Below are 19,234 nucleotides of genomic sequence, written 5' to 3'. Positions count from 1 at the left end.
AGGGGCATTTTCGATTGTTATTCAAATGGCAAATACCACCATTATCACAGCTGGGGATTTTTTTTTTTTTTTTCATTGTCTTGAGCTTCATTCATTTCAGATTGTCTGTGTAGTTTCAAATGTCTTTGTTTGTTACGGCACCATAAATGAGGTTAGATTATTGTGAATCCTCGCTGATGCAAGTTTTCACATCTCCTGTCAGTCATTTCCTCTGAATGAAACGTCAACACTTCATCAGCAATGAAATGTTTACTTCCAACCAATTCTCTTTATATTTATTTATCCCCCCCATCAATAAGAGTTTGAATGTTTGCTGACCTTTGTAGGTGGACACCCAAGATTTGAAATGTAATGTTTGTCTTTAAAGGTAACTTCAAGACTGATTTAGCCTGTATTCTATATTACATCATGAATTCTCAGATAGATCACCTCATAAAGTGCACCTGCAGTTGTAAAAATGGACCCAGTTGTTAAAAAAAATGTCCTTTACTGAGTAAAAGTTTGCTAGATCCATACAGGATACAAAACTGAAAGTTGAGCTATAGGTGCAGGTGATGTAATAAAAGAGTGTTCCTCCTATAAGGGAGTACAAATAGAGGGGCTTGGCTTATAATATATAGCATACAGATTTTAACACTCCCTTTTACTATCTTATGTCCCTCACTTGGTGTCATTTCAAATCCGTATTGCAATTAACATTGAAATAAAATATAATTCTTCAATAACCAGCATTGCATCCACACCTTTGACTCTGTTAATATAATATCTGGTTAACATGGATATTGTACTAGTAGATAACACCTAAAGCCGATCTTGTGCTTACATTGTCCCGCTGAGTTAATCATGTTAGCTTGAGGTTAAATGCCAATTTCAGAACAACCCAATCTTTATTTATTTTTTAACCTACAACATAGCATAATGTTTTGTCATTTAAGGTTATTTTGTCTTGAAGAACATGAGAGCCATTACATAGCGGCAGCCTTAAATTAACATTTTAAAAGCACATATTAAGTCACAGTATTAAGTTGAATGCTGATGGAATCAAATTGACACGCTTTAGAAAGGATGGTTAATCTCACCAATGGCCAGAAACATAAAGAGCCCTTATCAAGGGAAAGAATCGCTCTGCTAGATCGTCATTTTTTTTTTCTCATGTATTATGCATTAACTTGACCAACACTTTCCGTATCGCTCTTAACAGTGAGCTAATTCTTCTTGAGCAAGATAACGTTATGATTGTGACATCATTGCCGTCGTGTCACAATAACCGTAATATTTCATGTAATGGAGGACATTAGTTTCAATACTATTATTTCAGGGTTGAAAGAGCATTTCGCTTGAGTTGCCATGAACTGCCTACTTACCGCAATAACCTAGCTCCAACCTTGCATGGCCATTATATCATGAGCATTTGGGCGAGGTCGTAACTGGGTTTCATGCTCCTTGAGGTGTCAGGAGGTATGAGGGATGGGTGGAAGCCACAATATATGTTTAAAGTCATTGTGCTAACATGTGAAGGTTGACTACTTGTCTACTTGAACCATGGAGTTGTATCGGTGACAGTTTTCATTACAGTGAGACATCTAACATATACTTTGAGTAAAACTGCAGTGCTTTTAAAACCATGCTGCTGACACTAACATCAAAAGCCCTACATGAAATATATTAACATAGGAAGTGGAGGAGCTGTTCTACAGGCAATTTTGAATGTTGCTGTGCCCTCTGAAGAACAGTGTACAAGACAAAATCTAAATGGGGTGGGGGGGGAGTCTTTTACATTTTCAATATCCACACTTCAGAAAACAAGAAAAGAGTAATCCTTAAAAACCTTGTAGTTGCTTGTGGTCTTGTATTTAAATTGCAAAAGTACTGCCCAGTTGGTGAGGAACTCCATCGTTAATGATATGATGTACAATGGAGACAGCGATTGAGTATTCCGGTTAAGTACGGCTGCGTCTTTCAGGGACATGCTTTGGATATTTGATTACTGGAGAGAGGGTTTTGGGAGCCCTCAGGTTTACAGCACAGAGGGGCTAAGGGGTAAGGGTGAGCAAACCTTCAAACCTGTAGTTAGAAGTGAAATTAAATTAAAATGAATAGGAAGCTAATTGGGGACCTACAGGGCCCAGAGGTAAATTAACCCTTTCCTGTAAAAGCAGGCCTGTTTTCTTTTTTTATTATTTCTTAATATACAGTCAAGCCTTTCCATTCAGTCATTTAGTGCAGAACATTAACCTCCTGATTGCTTTAGAGTTTGATCAAAAGAATAATTAATCACGGCAACAAAAGCCTTTATGGATGTTGTTCGCGTTCCACATTTTGATTTCGCCACACGCTCGAATGTCACAATGAAAGTGCAAATCTTAATCTCTAAGGGGGAGACTTTTCTTTTTCTTTTCTCTCGTTTCCCAAAGCCCTTCAGTGTAGCACTTTGAAGATTAGGTTAGGCGGTGAATTCGGTTCCCTCATTAAGGTAATACATTTCTTTCTTTTCTTGTTTTTTTTTTGCGTTTCTGTTCAGGACAGCGGTTGAATAGCGCGTGCCACCTGTGTGAGCAGAGTTTTGTGCGTGCTTCCCTCCTCCTCCTTCATTCACAGTCATTCATCTTTTAATTACCACAGTGGGGCTGCTTTTCATTTCATTTGTCTGCCTATTAATGTTGCCTACCTGAGATAAACACAAAATTATTATAACACAAATTGGAAGGTAGGGTGGGGGGTGTCTCATCATATTAATGCATGTGGTATTCATCAGGTACTCCTTATTAATTCTCTCCTACACTTCCCTTCTTCACACAGAGCTTTGTCTTTGATATGTTTTTTTTCTCCCCTCGCTTTGATTAATTGAAACTTCCAGTTTGTTGATGAAGCACTTCAGGAGCACTGTTTACCTGCGCTAGCTTGTTTGTCTATCTGTATCTCCCCCGCCCCGCACACACACAAACCAATCCCCCGCCAATGTCCGCCGCCTCCATCCCTTATCGGAGCTGTCTGATTAAGGACAACAACAATTTTATTTCTGTTACCACCTATTTATGACAAGTCATCTCGAGACACTTCCCAATCAAGGCGGCATTTTTAAAGCAATTAAAATGCTGTAATGATTAAAGTGGGGGTGGGGTCAGCAGTAGATTAATGAGAATGAAATGTACTTGTGGTCAGCCAGATAAACTCATTAAGACGAGCTCTAAAGTAAATCATCTGTGGAAGACTATATTAAAGGGATATAGGAAACAATGTCAGGAAAACTGCCGTCTACAATAGAACAGTTATCCCTATTTAAAAATGTATTTACTATACACCGATCAGCCACAACATTATGACCACCTGCCTAATATTGTGTAGGTCCCCCTTTTGATGCCCAAACAGCCCTGACCCGTTGAGGCATGGAATCCACTAGACCTCTGAAGGTGTTCTGTGGTATCTGGCACCAAGATGTTAGCAGCAGATCCTTTAAGTCCTGTAAGTTGCGAGGTGGGGCCTCCAAGGCTCGGACTTTTTTGTCCAGCACATCCCACAGATGCTCGATTGGATTGAGATCTGCGGAATTTGGAGGCCAAGTCAACACCTTGAACTCATCATTTATCAGACCAGGCCAGCTTCTTCCATTGCTCCGTGGTCCAGTTCTGATGCTCACGTGCCCATTGTAGGCGCTTTCGGCAGTGGACAGGGGTCAGCATTGGCACCCTGACTGGTCTGCGGCTACGCAGCCCCATACGCAACAAACTGCGATGCACTGTGTGTTCTGACAACTTTCTATCAGAACCAGCATTAACTTTTTCAGCAATTTGAGCTACAGTAGCTCATCTGTTGGATTGGACCACACGGGCATCATTGAGCCTTGGCCGCCCATGACCCTGTCGCCGGTTCACCGCTTTTCCTTCCTTGGACCACTTTTGATAGGTACTTACCACTGCAGACTGGGAACACCCCACAAGAGCTGCAGTTTTGGAGATGCTCTGACCCAGTTGTCTAGCCATCACAATTTGTCCCTTGGTCAAAGTCGCTCAGATCCTTACGCTTGCCCATTTTTCCTGCTTATTTGAGGACAAAATGTTCACTTGCTGCCAAATATATCCCACCCACTGGCAGGTGCCATGATAACGAGATTATCAGTGTTATTCACTTCACCTGTCAGTGGTCATAATGTTATGGCTGATTGGTGGAAATATATTTGCAAATAAAATAAAACCTATATATTAAGAAAATAAATCTATCATAATTGAAAAGCAATATTTTTTTTTTTTTGTTAAATTATTTCAGGTTCAAATTCAAACAAAAGGTGAACAATTCCAATACGCCTTCACGGGCACTCAGTAATTGGCAAGGAAGCCGTGCAAGAGGCTGTAGAAAGCAAACTAATTTAAATAATACAAATATACGTTTCATTTGTGGAATTTGTTTCACAGCTTCTCTGCTTCTAGAATGTGAGAAAAACAAATTAGTTCTTTCCATGTGAAAGATCTATCACTGGACACAGTTTTGTTGTGCACAAAACGACTCACTGTACCTAAATCAAGTTCTCATGAAAGCCGACTAATCAGGGAGATGAAACAGTTTAATAACTTTTCCCCGCTCTCTCCATCTACCACTACCCTTACCCTCACCCTCAATGCAAGCTTTCATTTATCATTAAAATAGTAAAAAAAAAAAAAAAAGCCGGCATAGGCCACCTGACAGTAATAAGGACATCGCTGAAACCCATTAAAACAGAGACAAACAAGGTCTCTGTGTTTCTAATGTGAACAATAATGGATTGTGGATGTAAAAGAGCCTTCATGCGGTTTTCTTCATCTGCTGTTTTTGCATCCTTTCCAGCGGCCTGACCAAGACTGTGGAGATCTCCGGAGACCACGGGCCCCTGGGGATCCACGTTGTGCCCTACTCTTCTTCACTCAGTGGACGGTGAGTCAACATGTTTACCTCTTAAACAGTAGTTATTGCATGGTGGCTGTTAATCCGTTGCACAGAAAGTTCTGTTTGAAAGGACACAATTTAACTTTTTGAAGATCTAGACCAATTCAAACATGTTTTGTTTCTTAAGGACCATCAAAGCCTACCATGTTTTATCTAGGATGCCTCATGGACACCTTGCTTGAATGTTAAAGCACAGGAAAATAAAAAAGGTTAAATGTTAAGCAGGAGGGCATAGAGAGTGAGTGCACTTTCACAGGAAGTATGACTTTGTGCAGGACACATCCCTCTGAGGCAAATGTCACAGTTCCTGTTTTTATTGTTGAAATACCAAGCAGTAAAAGTTTCTTTTTGAGTGGAGTGTTCTGTTTACTGGATTTATCCGGTTCCTTGAAGCCAGAAGGGGAAAAAATCCAAAAATCACACTTTTCATCAGCCATGTGGCCACAGCTGTAGCCATTCTTTGTCTGATAATGTGGTTCCAACTTTGACCAGCAGAAATTTTGTTTTGACCATGAGAATGGAAAAAAATAAAAATAAAGATGTATTCAGTTTCAAGCCAGATAGGGTTCACTTTACAACCACACAGATGGGAAGAATTATTATTTTTGTTGGTCAAAGTCACTGAGCCATGAACAGATTTGGAGTTGAAACATTTCTGACTGTAAGTCACAAAGAATTCAAGGTGTAAGAATTAAGGTGATTCTCTGGGACCATAAAACCTGATCTTCTCTCAGCAGGCTTGATAGCAGTTTGACCAAAAGTCACGTAGTTTTGGTGATTCTCCTTGGGGCCTTCTCCATCTGGTGCCTTTGGATACGCTTCTCTCTCACCCCAGCTGAGGGCAGGCAGAGCGTTCAATAGAGAGCAGCTAATAAAAGTTCATTGACTGGAGCTCCAGTAGATTTGGTCGATATCCCTGTTTACAAATGTTATGGTTTGTAGTCCACAACACGGCTTCCTTAAACAGGAGTATTGGTGCAATTATCTGAATTCAGACTAATAACCACTGAAAGACTACTTTTGTAAACCTGAAGTCTTGACTTCAGCACCTAATTACATAAATGAATTAGTTGATTATTTCCCCCTCAGAAATGCACGGTGACTCTGACGCTTTTGAACAATCGCTACCTTTACAGCCTTATCATGTAAATGACGTATTTCAAGCTTGAGAGCACTGATAAATGAGTTTTTCTCTGCGCTCAGGGACCAACAGTTGAACTACAGCTGAAGCAAAGGTTTTTGGGGATCTTTTAACATATATCAAAAGGTTATTCGTTTGCATTATCGCCCAGAGGAGCAATAAGGAAGTCAGCCAAAATATTGTGTTGCACTGATATATATCGCACCATAAACCAAATTCCACATCCACAATTTATTTTTTATTGAAATATGTTTTATATATATCCTTTTTTTCTCCCTCCTCTCAAGTGTTGTCTATGGAATTAATTCACATCGTGTCAAAATAATCTAGCGTATAACTTACCAAAAAGAAAGTATTTGAGACTCTCATCTTATCTTTAATCAGCCACACCAATCATGTGATTTAAAAGGAATTGTACGTGGAGACAAAAACAGGAAAAACAAACAGACCAGGAATATGACAGGGTTTTTTGCACTGGGGTGGCCTTGTCTGTGGCCTCTATTTTACGCGGCACAGTAATTAACTTGCTTCTGAAGTCTGCTCGGGTGGTGTGCTACTGTAAAAGATTTCCCTGGATAAGGGTAGGTCTGGGACAAGTTGAGCAAATTACTCGGCTCGGGTAGCCATCAGATTGCTCGGGCGTCTTTTCTCTTCTGATACTGCACAGTTAAGCGTCTCGTAATTGTTCTATTGAAGAGGAGGAGAAGTAAATGACTGAAGCAAAGACCTAAAAATAAGCCCAACCACATCAACAGACAGATAAGGTGTCTTGCCCAAATGATCAGCTTAAGGGAATCTCCCTTCGATTTGCTAATGCCACATCAAAACCTTGATTGATACACATACTGCAAATATAAGGAAGTGTACCGACTTGTGTTATGTATTAATTGGCAACAGACCTTGAAGAACTTGATCCTATTTATAAATGTAAGTTAATGTCTGTTAATTTCTGCGTGCCATCCGCAGTGTGATTTCATTTCTGTCTTTACACTTCAGCTCTGTGCCAGTTTTGCTGCTGCAGAAAAGCAATGCACTCAGATTCACTCTCTTAAACTGACACCAGCAACGTTTATAGCCATAATGGTGATAAGACGGACAAGTCTGTTTTTCCTTGACTGCTTTTATTATCCATTTCATCAGCTCCGCAGTCCTCAGCTCTATGGGCTATATGTGTTAGTGGTTTTTGGTCTAAAAATGATGGCGATTTTTGATCAACAGTTCATAAATGTTAATTTGATTCACTGTCATTTATTTTTGTTTGTTTTGTTTTTTCCTCCACCCAAAGGGCTTTGGGCCTCTACATCCGAGCAGTAGAAGAACACAGCCGGTCGAAAAGGGAAGGCATATTTCATGATGATGAATGCATTGTTAAAATCAATGATATAGAATTAATGGACAAAACCTTCGCTCAGTAAGTACAAGTCCCTTTGATATTAGGATGCACCTATTGTGTGGCTGTCAGTCATTTACTGCCTCTGTTTCTTTCTTTCATTCTTTCTCTTTTTTATAGCTCTATCAAAGCCCTGTTTTCCACCATATCAGAGTGCTATATCTTTCTTGTTCAAACAAAGGCCATTTTCAGAGTCCATTGTCAGGGAGAATAGCCCTATTTAACGCTTAACGTCCCCAGTATTGGACGGACTTCAAAAGGAAAGTCACTTCAGCTATTAGACCAGATCCTTTTGGAAGTACATATTCCTTTCTTCTTTTATGCACATTGAACAGTGGTCATTCAATTTTCAGCACAGAAATACAGGAAAATCTGATGCTGCCCGTATAATCTAAGCTGCTGAGTGTGAATCGAGACGTGGATAACAGCACGCCTTATTATGTGGCTTTCAGAGTGGAGCTCTTGCAATCACAGAGGTGCTTTACAACAGTTTTCACTCGTGCATTGTGAGCTGCCATTATCGCAGGTGTGTTAAAATGCTCTGACAATTCCTTCCTTGCTTTGAATCAGTTTCATCTCCCACCACAGCATGCCACTGTCACTTCATCCCAATGTAGTATCTGTAATAGGATTTAAACGCTCCCTCCAATCGACCCTGATTAAAATGTAGTTCACAACCATTTTTTTTTTTTCTTGGATGTTTTTTCTTTTGTTAGAAAACAAAATGAGACTGAAGGATTATTTCTTCTATAATTGTGTAGGTAAAGACTATGCTATAATGTTCAAATATACATCTAAATTGAGTGAAATAGAAATAGTCATAAACTTTATGATAACAATAAAAGCTTTACTGAGTGCATTAAACGCCAGTGGAAGAGTAAAGGCAAACCCTACAAGTGAACTATGACTAAGTAGGTTAATTAATTTTCATGATCTGATTGTGATTATTCACCTTTAAGAATGATACTGAAGTTTTGGTTTATTCCCCCTCCCAATAGGTCACAAGACATTTTTCGGCAGGCCATGAGGTACCCATCTGTCCAGCTGGAGGTGGTGCCTGCGCACAACCGGGAGCGATATGAAAAGAAACTGATAGGCCAGCTGTTTGAGAAAGATGAAGGAAAGGTGCCAGCCCCACTGAAAGTGCATCCGGCCAATGAGATCGCTGGGAAGCCAAGTGACCTCGTTGTACGACCAATCGAAAATGCTGCGAAGCCAGTCGAGATCCAGGGCAACCAAAGCCTTGGGAACTGGCAGCTGGCATTACCTCATGGCACCAGTCTCTCCCCAACTCCTCCGAGTAAGAGCGAGAGCCCTTCGCTGAAAAGCCGAGAGCTGTCCCCTCTGATAGGGCTCGGCAACAAGAAAATGGGCAAGAAACTAAAGATTGACCTCAAGAAAGGTACAGTGTGATGACTTTTAATCCCAGGTTTACAGTGTCCTCAGTGATATGGATTGTGATATAATTTTCCCTAGTCTATTACATTTTATTGATCAAAGTGTTCCTTTCTTTAATTCATTCATTTTCAAAACTGCTGACCTTATTCAACTGTGCTGAATTTGGAACATAAAAGAAAATTACAAACATGAGGAAAGCGGTCCATCTCACTTGATCGGCTCCTCGTGCGTTAATGATCCGAGGAACCTTATTAATCCTTGAAGGATCCCAGGTGTTCCTCTGAGATGTTATTTTTTATTCTCACTAGATAAAGAAGTTTGTTCTCTGCTTACAGGTCTTGATTTGTGAATTGATCATGCTATACTTGCACATTTACCCTTCTCTACAAATGAAACCCATATTAACAATTGAAAGAAGTCCAAATAATTCCCCGATTCCTTTTAAAATGACTCAATAAATAACCATAGCCACAGAAATCTGCATTTATTCTCTTTCTCATTCAGATTTCTCTTGTTTGGGAGTAACAGAATATACAGAAACAGAAAAAAAAAACAAAAAACATAGGAATAAATGCTTCCTCGACACTGTCAATATTTTGAGAAACGAGTCTTTCCCTTTTCATGAATAAGCACAGTGTTATCCTTAAATCACCTCAGCCAGGGCCGGCTGTGTGAAGCATAAGAGGCAGCTCTGTTCAGGATAATAGGAAAACAGAAAACAGGATATGATTCTTGTGTTCAATTTCTCACCCGCCCAAAAACCCAGCGGTTACTTTACCTATGAACTGCGCCATGATCCGCTGTATTCATTTAAAAGTCTAGGTTCCTCTATTTTTGGAGACGTACGGTTGATACATTATGACAGGCTTACCCGTTTTGGCTAATCTGCAGCAGATAGGGTCTCTCCTGTAATAATGACTTGACAGGAGGCCTGTGTCAGCACTTTGCGCGGGCCGCTGCGGAGTAATGCAGTTACTCAGATGTCTTCATCTCTTGTGGTTCATCCTGCTGCTTTATGCATTTCATAACTGCAGTCTCCTGACAAGGTTACATACAAAGTGCTCAAATCTGCTTTCTGTTTACCTTGCCACCCAGGCACGTAAAGCGGTAACAGTATAGCTGACATGGGCCACTTTCCCGCTGTTACTGGGGGTTAAAAAAAAAAAAAAAAAGAAGAAAAAGCTCTTGAACAGCATGTAAGCAGATCCCCAACAAAACTAAGTTAGTCTGTCAGCTATAGTGTAAGACGTGGATGTAACCCATGCAGAGAGGTATCCATTAGAACTAAAGAATTGGGTGGATTTAGTTTTTTCCCCCATGTAAATATTCTTTAATTCATCAATATGTAAGGAAGTTGAGATTCTTTTTGTATTTTACGTGTTGACCAATTTCAGTGTATTTGTCTCTGTTTGAAATATGTTGTTTGAGCAAAACTATATTAACATGTATAAAATCATTACATATCAAAAGCTCTAAGCCTTAACTGCTGAGCCTTTCACCTGTGGCAAACTGTTTACACCATACAGGAAATCAAACTAGTGGCTTCCAGCTTATCCCCTTCTAAGCCCCTATCGCAAAACCAGCATGCCACAGCATTATCAACACCTATCTGAGCAGTGTGTGTGTCATTTATGTATCTATGTATGTATAAATAAATAAGGCACAAGAGAATACAACAGTGCTAGTGATAATGTGAAAGATAATAGTTAAATTTAGGAAAATTAGTGTGTAGGCTAGATGTATGAGAGGACTGACTCATATTAAACTCTTATTAAACTCCAGGTCCGGAAGGCTTGGGCTTCACAGTAGTTACCAGAGACTCGTCGGTCCACGGGCCTGGACCCATCCTGGTCAAGAACATCCTTCCCAGGGGAGCTGCGATCAAGGACGGTAGACTGCAGTCTGGCGATCGGATCCTGGAGGTAAGACGCTGGTCTCGGTGGTGATGGGCCTGAAAGATAAGATATGGGTGCTGCCAGATGCCGAGGTGGGCTTTCAGCTGGACATATTAGACAAATCTCAGCATTGTGTCGTAACTATCTTGAGTCAGAACCCATGCTGTAACACCAGAGTAGACACCTTTGGCACTCCAACCCTAGAGTACATAAGTTCCTTGGTACCTGACAAACTAATTTAACGAAGTGATGGTCTGTACCACATGCTGAAGCGATTCTTCAGTGTTAAACATAAAAATGTTCTAAGTGTAAATAAAATACTCCTGTCTTTTTATTAAATACAGAACAAATCCCATGAGGGCCGTTATTAAACCCCCTGCTTTCATTTCAATTGAAAGAAAAGCAACGGAGAATGCCCTCCAACAAATGCATTCGGCTTGTAGAGCAGTTTCAGCTAGACATACCATTATCACTGTAGTCAAGGATAGATGGCATTTGTGAGTTATGATTTGAGGAAAATATGCAGTTAAACACCCCCTTATGTTGACCTTGTTTCAGTAAATCATGGGAAGGTTGATTGAGAAACACATAGGTGTGCGATGCAATTGCAATTATTGTGAACATTGACAGTTCTAAATATATATGAAGAAGACCACATAACAGATTAAATGAGATGCTTTGCTGGCATGATCTGGAAAAGAGATGCTGCTAATCGAAACAAGAGAAAACATCTTGGAGGCAGTGGAGGCATCTTCATCTAGCAGTGGATCTAGATCTATATTTTTAAGCTTTAAAAAGTGACAGGTTTGCTTCATGCAGCATGTTCTTGTCAGCCTTTAGGACGCACAGAAGTAGAAGGCCACTTCACAGACACACACACACACATTTATTTGGTTTGAATCTAACAATAATTATCCTCCAGGTAGAAACAGCCTAATTAATGCTTTCTTGCCAGGTCAACGGCATGGATATCGCTGGGAAGACCCAGGAGGAGCTGGTGGGCATGTTGCGAAGCACCAAACAAGGAGACACAGTCTCCCTCGTAGTCGCACGACAGGAAGAAGTATTCCTACCTCGAGAGCTGGTAAGGCTGGGCACGGTATGAAAACAAAATGAATAAATCCTCTCCCTCCGTGCATACCTAAACAGGACAGCTAGATGAATCTCAGTTTAAATGAGAAGAGACAATTAGAATGCTAATAAATATATATGACTGTCAGTATTCTATGACTGCGTAAGACAGAACAATTAAGCAATGAGGAATCGCACTATTTGTCTTCTTCTAAGTATGATGTACTGCATTGTTTCTTCTTCCTCTGCTTGATCATACTGAGAAAGCGATGACCAGCCAGGGAGGTTATAAATCTTCTCTTGTGTGCAAATGATAACACTGCGATGCATAGACAGTAGCAGCACTTTACTAGAAACCTCTTTGAGTTTTGGGGATTTTTTCCTAACAATGTCTAAAAAATGCAGAGAGAAATGTGTTTGTTTTCTGAACCTCTCATGTTTTCCTTTCTGTTTACGAAGTGTAAATTATTCAGGCCAGTTAGGCTACATTTACTACTTTTACTTCTACTTTCAGATAGTCGAGTTTCAGATTGTTTGCTCAAAGCTTGCAATATCAGGTGCCTTAGTGCGCATGCTTTTTTAGAACTACTCAAAATGTATTAGCTTGCTTCACTTTTTTTTAATTTTAATTATTTTTGCAAACTCATCGAAAACATTTATTGGAAGTGTACTTTTGGGTCATCTCCTCTTTGGAACATGATATTTTGCTGAAGTCGGCTCCTTCACGGATAGAATTGGATTAAGGACTAAAACCCCGGAGTTCTAATACTGATCCATAATTCTATCCATTTTGTAACCAAAACCGTACTTATGTAGTCTTTTTTCAGGTGTGGCATGTTAATGTCACCAATAGCATTAAACGTCAACACCCCTCTCCTTTGTAGAATTGTCCAGGATGCTCTTTAGCAATGCTAAATACAGAAGGGAAAATAAGTAAATGAATTTGCCCTTCTAATAAATCTGCCCACTGCTGTGCATCATTGCACATTTTGCACTGGCAGGTCGGTTTTTTTGCATTCCTTGCTCTAGGTGGTACTATTTGTTATAGTTTTTTTTTCTAGTTTGACAGAAACATTCCTCAGTCTGTTCTCAAGCAGGCCCCCACTGAGCTCGATCATCCTCTGCCATCTTTCTGAACGTGATGGATTCCTCCGGCTCGCACTCGTGATGTTGCTGAAGTCGGCCGTGAGGAGGGGAAGTCCACCACTTCCCTCTTTTGTCCCGAGCCCCTGGCTGCCTTACGTATCGTCTCCCGCCGCCCGACACCTCGTCTCAAGTTGTTTGACTTTATTCTTTCCTGACACTTCATCACCTCCCCCCACCTCCTTCGTTTTCTTCATTTGTTTTCTTCCTGTTATCACTCTGTTTTTGAATGCGGTGGCGGCGATGGGCCCTTCGCACATGTCCTGCCAGCCATACAGGATGATGTGGAGCATGCTGGTCCTTATGATCTGACCCAGACTCACTCGGCAGCTGTGTGGTGACTCTTCCTCTCACGGCGGCTTTTGACAGCCAGCCAGAGCCAACTTGTTGTTTTTTTCTGCACATTTCAGCAGTTTCTGAAAATAACCAGTGGTGGGAGAGGAGGCAACCTGTTTGCAATGGAGATGTCGAGAGGAGCCAGTTTAGCAATTCTCTTGCTCAGGAAACAGGATTCAGTTTCCATTGTTTGTCTTTGTCTACATATATCAAAGAGCTGCAAGGTTCGGGGCACAGAGCTCTTTGTAGTACACAATAGGATCACATTTAGAGGTTAGTAGATAAACAACTTCAAAGTCTTGTCTTGTAGTTAATAACTATATAGATAGATATCCTATAGATACAGTAGGTTCTCCTCATAGGTTTTTTATTTACACTTTGAAAGTCTCTACTAAATTGCAGTTGGATTTTTACAAAGTAAATTCATTCAGGTTGTCCAAAACCAATATCATATGCCAAGGCAACATGCATTTGTGCGCGTATGAAGTGCTAAGCTCTTTAGGTTTAGGTTAAGGTTTAGCTCTACATTATCTAATGGTTTCCGGGTCCCAATGTGGGAGACAGCCTTGCTGTTGGTCCGGTCATGAAATCAGAGGCTTTTGATATCAGAAATGACAGCCACCAGAAATAATTGCATCCTTATGTTACCCAGGTACATTTGCCCCAACACAGCAAGATGGTAAGAGTTACCATCTAGCTTCCTCTCCTGCCTGCCTCCCACCACAGTTTTAATAATTTATCGTTAAACACATTTATTATAGACACAACTCATTTTTTTTTTTTATTCCCCCAAACCTTTAACCTCAGGGAAACTTAATGCTCACTTTGTTGTGTGATGCATCCCCATGCGGCAAGGCTGTCAGTCATGTCCGAGGGAGGTTTTGATGTGCCAGGTCTATCTTTAGAACAAAGCTCTGGGAGCATTTATGGATGCCAGATGAGAACTGTTAAAAAGGATTGAAACACGTCTTTTTAAAATGCCGTGCCCTATGCACTGCTGCTAATCTTTCAAAGTGCAGGTAGTGCTGTGACTCCAGGCTGGCGCCAAGGCAGAGAAATGGCGCTTTGCAGGTGGTGGAAATGAAAAATTGAATTGACATTTTAATAAAAGGAAATAATCATTTAAATACACCTATTTTCCTGCTGCTGGCAGCGTTGCTTTCAAAGCCACGGTATATCACGTGTGTGTATTAATCACTCGCGTTGTCAACTGGGTTCCAATTGAAAATGTTGCTGTTTAATCAGCTCTTGTACGTTTCCCCGTTAAAATGGAAGGGGAACAGTAATTTTAATTTTAATTTGTATTCACAGGTACTTTATATGCGTCGCTAGTTATTTCCATAGGTCTTGTAGTTTCCCCGAAAATGATCATGCCCAGCTGACTTCAGTTGGCAATGCTGCTCTGAAGAATGAAGCCTAAAAGTCTGGCAACCTGCTTCTAATCTATAAAACAGGCCTCCATAAACTACCTGCATTACTTCCTCAATAAACCTCTTGATATCCCGTGTACAAGGAAGGAGATGATGTCTCCCAAGAATTCCTTTTTTCTTCAAAACTTCCAGGTTATGACAGTATTTCTGGCTCAACAACACACTTGACGGCACACAAACTTCATATGGCATTTCCCGAGCAGCGAATAGCCAGGTTGCTCCTCCCCTCTGCCCTTGAAAGTGATCCACACAGCTGTTCTGAAAAGCAGAGCAGTTTGATTTATAGTTAAAACAATCCAAATCATTTTGCACAGCTCAGCATTTTTCTGTCCTCTTCCAGGCACCAGAGCCTTTGGCCTTTGTGAAAAGACCTTTTTGCCCTCCCAACCTCTCAGCAGCAGAAAGTGGATTGGAATGCTTTTTACTGGGGATTCGGGTTCGTTTCTCCTAAGCCATTTTACTGATTTTTAATGCTAATTTCATTACAGCTCCTGGTACTTGTCAGCTAGGCTTTGGACAAAAGACCACATCTGTGTCTGAAGAGATGGCTCAATGGGCCTTGCAGGGGAATGCAGTATTTTATTTTTCAGACAGCACTTTCATATGATGTGAAATTGACACACAAGTTCTTCAAAGTAGAGACACAGTGAAGGCCGAAATAGAGAGAGGATATAAAAGCAGTGATTTGGGAAACTGCATATCTTGAGAAATGTGAAGAACATTAAATTAGTACTGTAGTGCTGTTTTTAAATGTATTTTAAGAGGAATTCTCTTTTGGAAACTGACATCATCTTTTGAATGCTTGACTCTCTTGAATGTTGTCAGCAGTATCATCACAGCTACCATACGCTGAACTTTGTGGTTTGAGAAGCTTTCCCCTGGTCCCTCACAGTTGAGGAATCCATTTGCTGCTTTTCCAGCATTACCATACACGTTTCCAGTGATTTTTATCTGAAATTCAGCTGCACAGAAAAAAGACAGAAGGTGATGCTTTTCACACACTCCTTTGGATGTGTACAATAAATAAAAAGCTGTTACACCTATCCATCATCTCCCGCGCCATCTGTCCTTGTGTAAAATGACAACTTAATCATATGCGCCACATATGTGTTTGAACAAGACCGATTCCGAGGTACAGAAACGAAATTACAGAAATTTCACACAAAAGAGAGAGAGAGCTTTCCATTTTCGAAAACTAAGATACAGAAAAGGTATTTTTATTTATTTTTGTGTTTTTTACATCTTGAAACTAACACTACAGTGTTATAATGATTTGCAAATTGAAGACTTCCTAAATCCTCAAACGTGAAGGTGAAAATTAAACGGTGTCTGCATTAATTTCTGTAAACGTGGGCTTATGTTTAAATAACTTTGTCCTGCTTGTCTAACATAATGTATATACCTTTTTATCTTTTCAATGCATTAGCTGAAATGGGTATACAATAGATAAAAACATAAGAAACGAGAGGAGGCCATTCGACCCATCAGCTTGTTTGGTGTCCATTAATAATTAAGTGATCCAAGGATCCTATCCAGTCTATTTTTGAATGTTCCGAAATTTTGGCTTCAACCACATCGCTGGGGAGTTTGTTCCAGATTGTGTCTCCTGAAACTAATTGTTATCCTCATTGCACCCTGTGATCTCAGTGAAGCAATGACGTTTTATTGAGATCAGTGTGTAGCGGAGATTACAGCTGCAAACATAGAACAGGTTGTATTTGCTGAATCAGCGGGTCTTGCTACGTGCCAGGACCTCATAGCTGTATCACTAACTGTGTAACCTTTTGGGTTTGTTTGGTGTGCATTGACTGAAATACAGCTTCAACGGTTTCCTTGCTCTGAGAGTTTTAGGGCGACCTGACTTCCATTCAGACGCTGAAAGGAGGTTATTTACCTAAGTTATTTGAATCAAAGTAATTTGTTTTCCACAAGAAGCTTGCTGTCTGGTAGGTGTTATTTGCGTCAGATTTGCTTACCCAGTAATTTCCAGGCTGTCAGCTAATCGACTCCATTCTGCTCAGTATTAGGCCGTGACTTAAGGATGCCATGCTGGAAACCTTGAGAGGCATGTCAATTAGCCATGTGCCTTGCAAATGCAAATGAGTTTTCAGCAGTAGCTCTCATTGAAATCTTACTGAACTTAATCTGGTGATTATAGCTATAGCATATATTATACCTATTTTCAATTAATTCCCTCTGGACCTATCCTTTACAGGGCTGGGCTGCATCTGTATTTATAGTCTGCAAAAATAGACCAAATATATGCATTGTGTCAGAAATATCCATGGCAGAACTGATTTTGTAAAATAAGTTGTGCAGTCATGCATTTTTTATGTGTTTGTTTTACAAAGATCATGTAGCCCCTTTTTAACCGAGCTTAACAGAGAATTTCCTTTTCAACGTGTGCTGTATAAAACCACATTGGTCATTGGATCGGAAAGGAATATAGTTTCACATAGTATTGTATGTTAACTGTAGTTTCCCCTCTTGATGACACAGTTACTGTTCAGATGTGCCAACAGCAAAGGAACTGAGCTTATGGGTTCTCATGGGAAGAGCACAATGAAAACACAACTCATCACCGTATTCATGTAATGGGATCTACAATAATAAATACTGTGAAGGTCACACTTGGATGTTCAAAGGATTATAGAAGAACAGTCGGGTTGTCATTGTTATGCTCAGTTGTTTGAAAAACAACTTAAAAATAAACATTTGAGCTACATTTTCTCTTTAATTGGGATTTACAAGCTGATATTTTTATAAATGTGTTTATTATGCACGTGACCAGACATTTCAAACCTAAGCCTAGTTGCCATTAATGTGAAATCACAATTAACAAACCCTAACAAACTCACTGGTGAATTTTAATCCTCCCAATGTTTTCTGGCTGTGTTTTATGACAGGTTTTTAATTTGTGACAAACAGGCCTGGTCCTTTGCTTACTGTGAGGACTGTCTACAATAACAACTTTTTTCTTTTTGGTCTGAGGTTAATAAAGTTTCAGATATGTCAGCCGCTGCGTTAAATGTGAATTTAAGCTGGCTGCTAGAAATGAGATCTTTCGTGCTTTTTTTTTTTTTTTTTTTGGTGTGGTGTTCTTGGAAAGTCTAATATGCGCTTAATAAAACACACATGGCACTGTGTGCTATAAAAGCACATGACCCATATTATATTTATTTGTTGTTCACTTTCAAATGCTGTGTTCCCTCTTCGCAGCCTGGGAGGTAGTGTAAATGAGGTTTTATTATGCCCTGTAAGAGATGATTCAGTCTCAAACGGTTTTGCACGGCTTAACCATGTAATCATTCGGGGGGAGTAAAGTAAAAACGTATAACAGAGACCTTAGGTTTGGAATGTAATCCGAAATGCTGAAGCCTAAAAATCACCCTTCGGACGTTTTGAATTATGAGTCCCAGTCCGAGTCATATGTGTTGGCGAAATGTTGTGAGAAACGAGTGGCGTGTTGTTTTGGCGTACAAAAGTTCAGCATGAATAAACGCAGACTGTAGCTGCACGGCTAAATTGAGTGGAAATTCAATATTATTTTTCCTGAAAGTTTAAAAGTGATCTGACACTTTGTGGCTTGTTTTTTGATTTATTTATTAGGGGAATGAATCAGCGAGGTCCGTGATTTAAGAGGCTGGCTTTAAAAGTGTCGCTATTTATTTGAAACTTGTTTTTGTTTTGTTCTTTTTTCTCTCTTCATTCACACAATATTCGCAGTGCTGAAATGATCTTCCCAAGCCTTTCATAACCTAAATTACTTAAATCAAAGCGGGAGCTCTCCTTTTGAAGTTTCTTGCGCGATGCCAGAAAAACTAAAGTGTCCATTAGCAGTTTGAACATGTGTGGTCTGTCATGCACAGCCAAGCATTAGCCCGCTTTAACCTTTAGGCAAGGGACCATTCTCCTCCTCCTCGCTTCCTTGGCTCACTGAGCCCTGAAGAAATAAAGGCAACGCATAACTGCCTTATTTTAGGCAGGAACCTTCAATACTGTCTTCATTTCCCTGTAAAAAAAAAAAATCCCCTGGGGGAATATGATTTCTTATCATTGTGGAACAGTTTGGCAGGGTTAGGCAACACATTGCAAGTCTGAGAGAGAGAAGAGCAGTCAAGACCATCAGGCAGGTAGTTAAAGGTCTTGGAGTGTCAAACAAGCGTGGTTTCCTCTACTGGTCTCACAGGACGAGTGAACAGTAACGGGGAATGTCTGTGAAGGAAGTAGGGCTGCGTATAACGATCCTAGAGTCAGGCGCAATGGGATCAGATTATCATAAATGAAGCGATTCGAAAATGCAGTGGTCATCTGAAATAAATAATGAGCTCAAATACATATTTAAATGAATTTGTCCTTAGAAAGGTTTAAGGGGCACATTACAGCTAAGGCAGCGAGCCGCTGGTGGATTTCATTTCAAATGAGGGAAACCGTAAACAGAGTCCCGCGTCTCTTTGGTGTTGTAGTCCCTTTTAACGCATTAAGGGGAAAATAAATGCTACCTCGATGATTA

At 40.2% G+C, this 19,234-nt stretch overlaps 1 protein-coding gene across 1 annotated transcript in view; it reads left to right on the top strand.

Moving 5' to 3' along the window:
* LOC136711995 (partitioning defective 3 homolog B) overlaps positions 1 to 19,234 on the top strand; it is a 272,341-nt gene that overhangs the window by 103,885 nt on the left and 149,222 nt on the right. The window contains exons 6-10 of the mRNA XM_066688637.1: positions 4,819 to 4,905; positions 7,344 to 7,469; positions 8,447 to 8,850; positions 10,629 to 10,768; positions 11,697 to 11,825. Of these exons, the coding sequence (XP_066544734.1) occupies positions 4,819 to 4,905; positions 7,344 to 7,469; positions 8,447 to 8,850; positions 10,629 to 10,768; positions 11,697 to 11,825 (886 nt within the window). The remainder of the gene's footprint in view (positions 1 to 4,818; positions 4,906 to 7,343; positions 7,470 to 8,446; positions 8,851 to 10,628; positions 10,769 to 11,696; positions 11,826 to 19,234) is intronic.

This window comes from Amia ocellicauda, chromosome 16 (assembly GCF_036373705.1).
Source record: "Amia ocellicauda isolate fAmiCal2 chromosome 16, fAmiCal2.hap1, whole genome shotgun sequence".
NCBI lineage: Eukaryota > Metazoa > Chordata > Actinopteri > Amiiformes > Amiidae > Amia > Amia ocellicauda.
The sequence above is the reverse complement of the archived record's forward strand: the minus strand, read 5'-3'. Positions and strand labels throughout refer to the sequence as shown.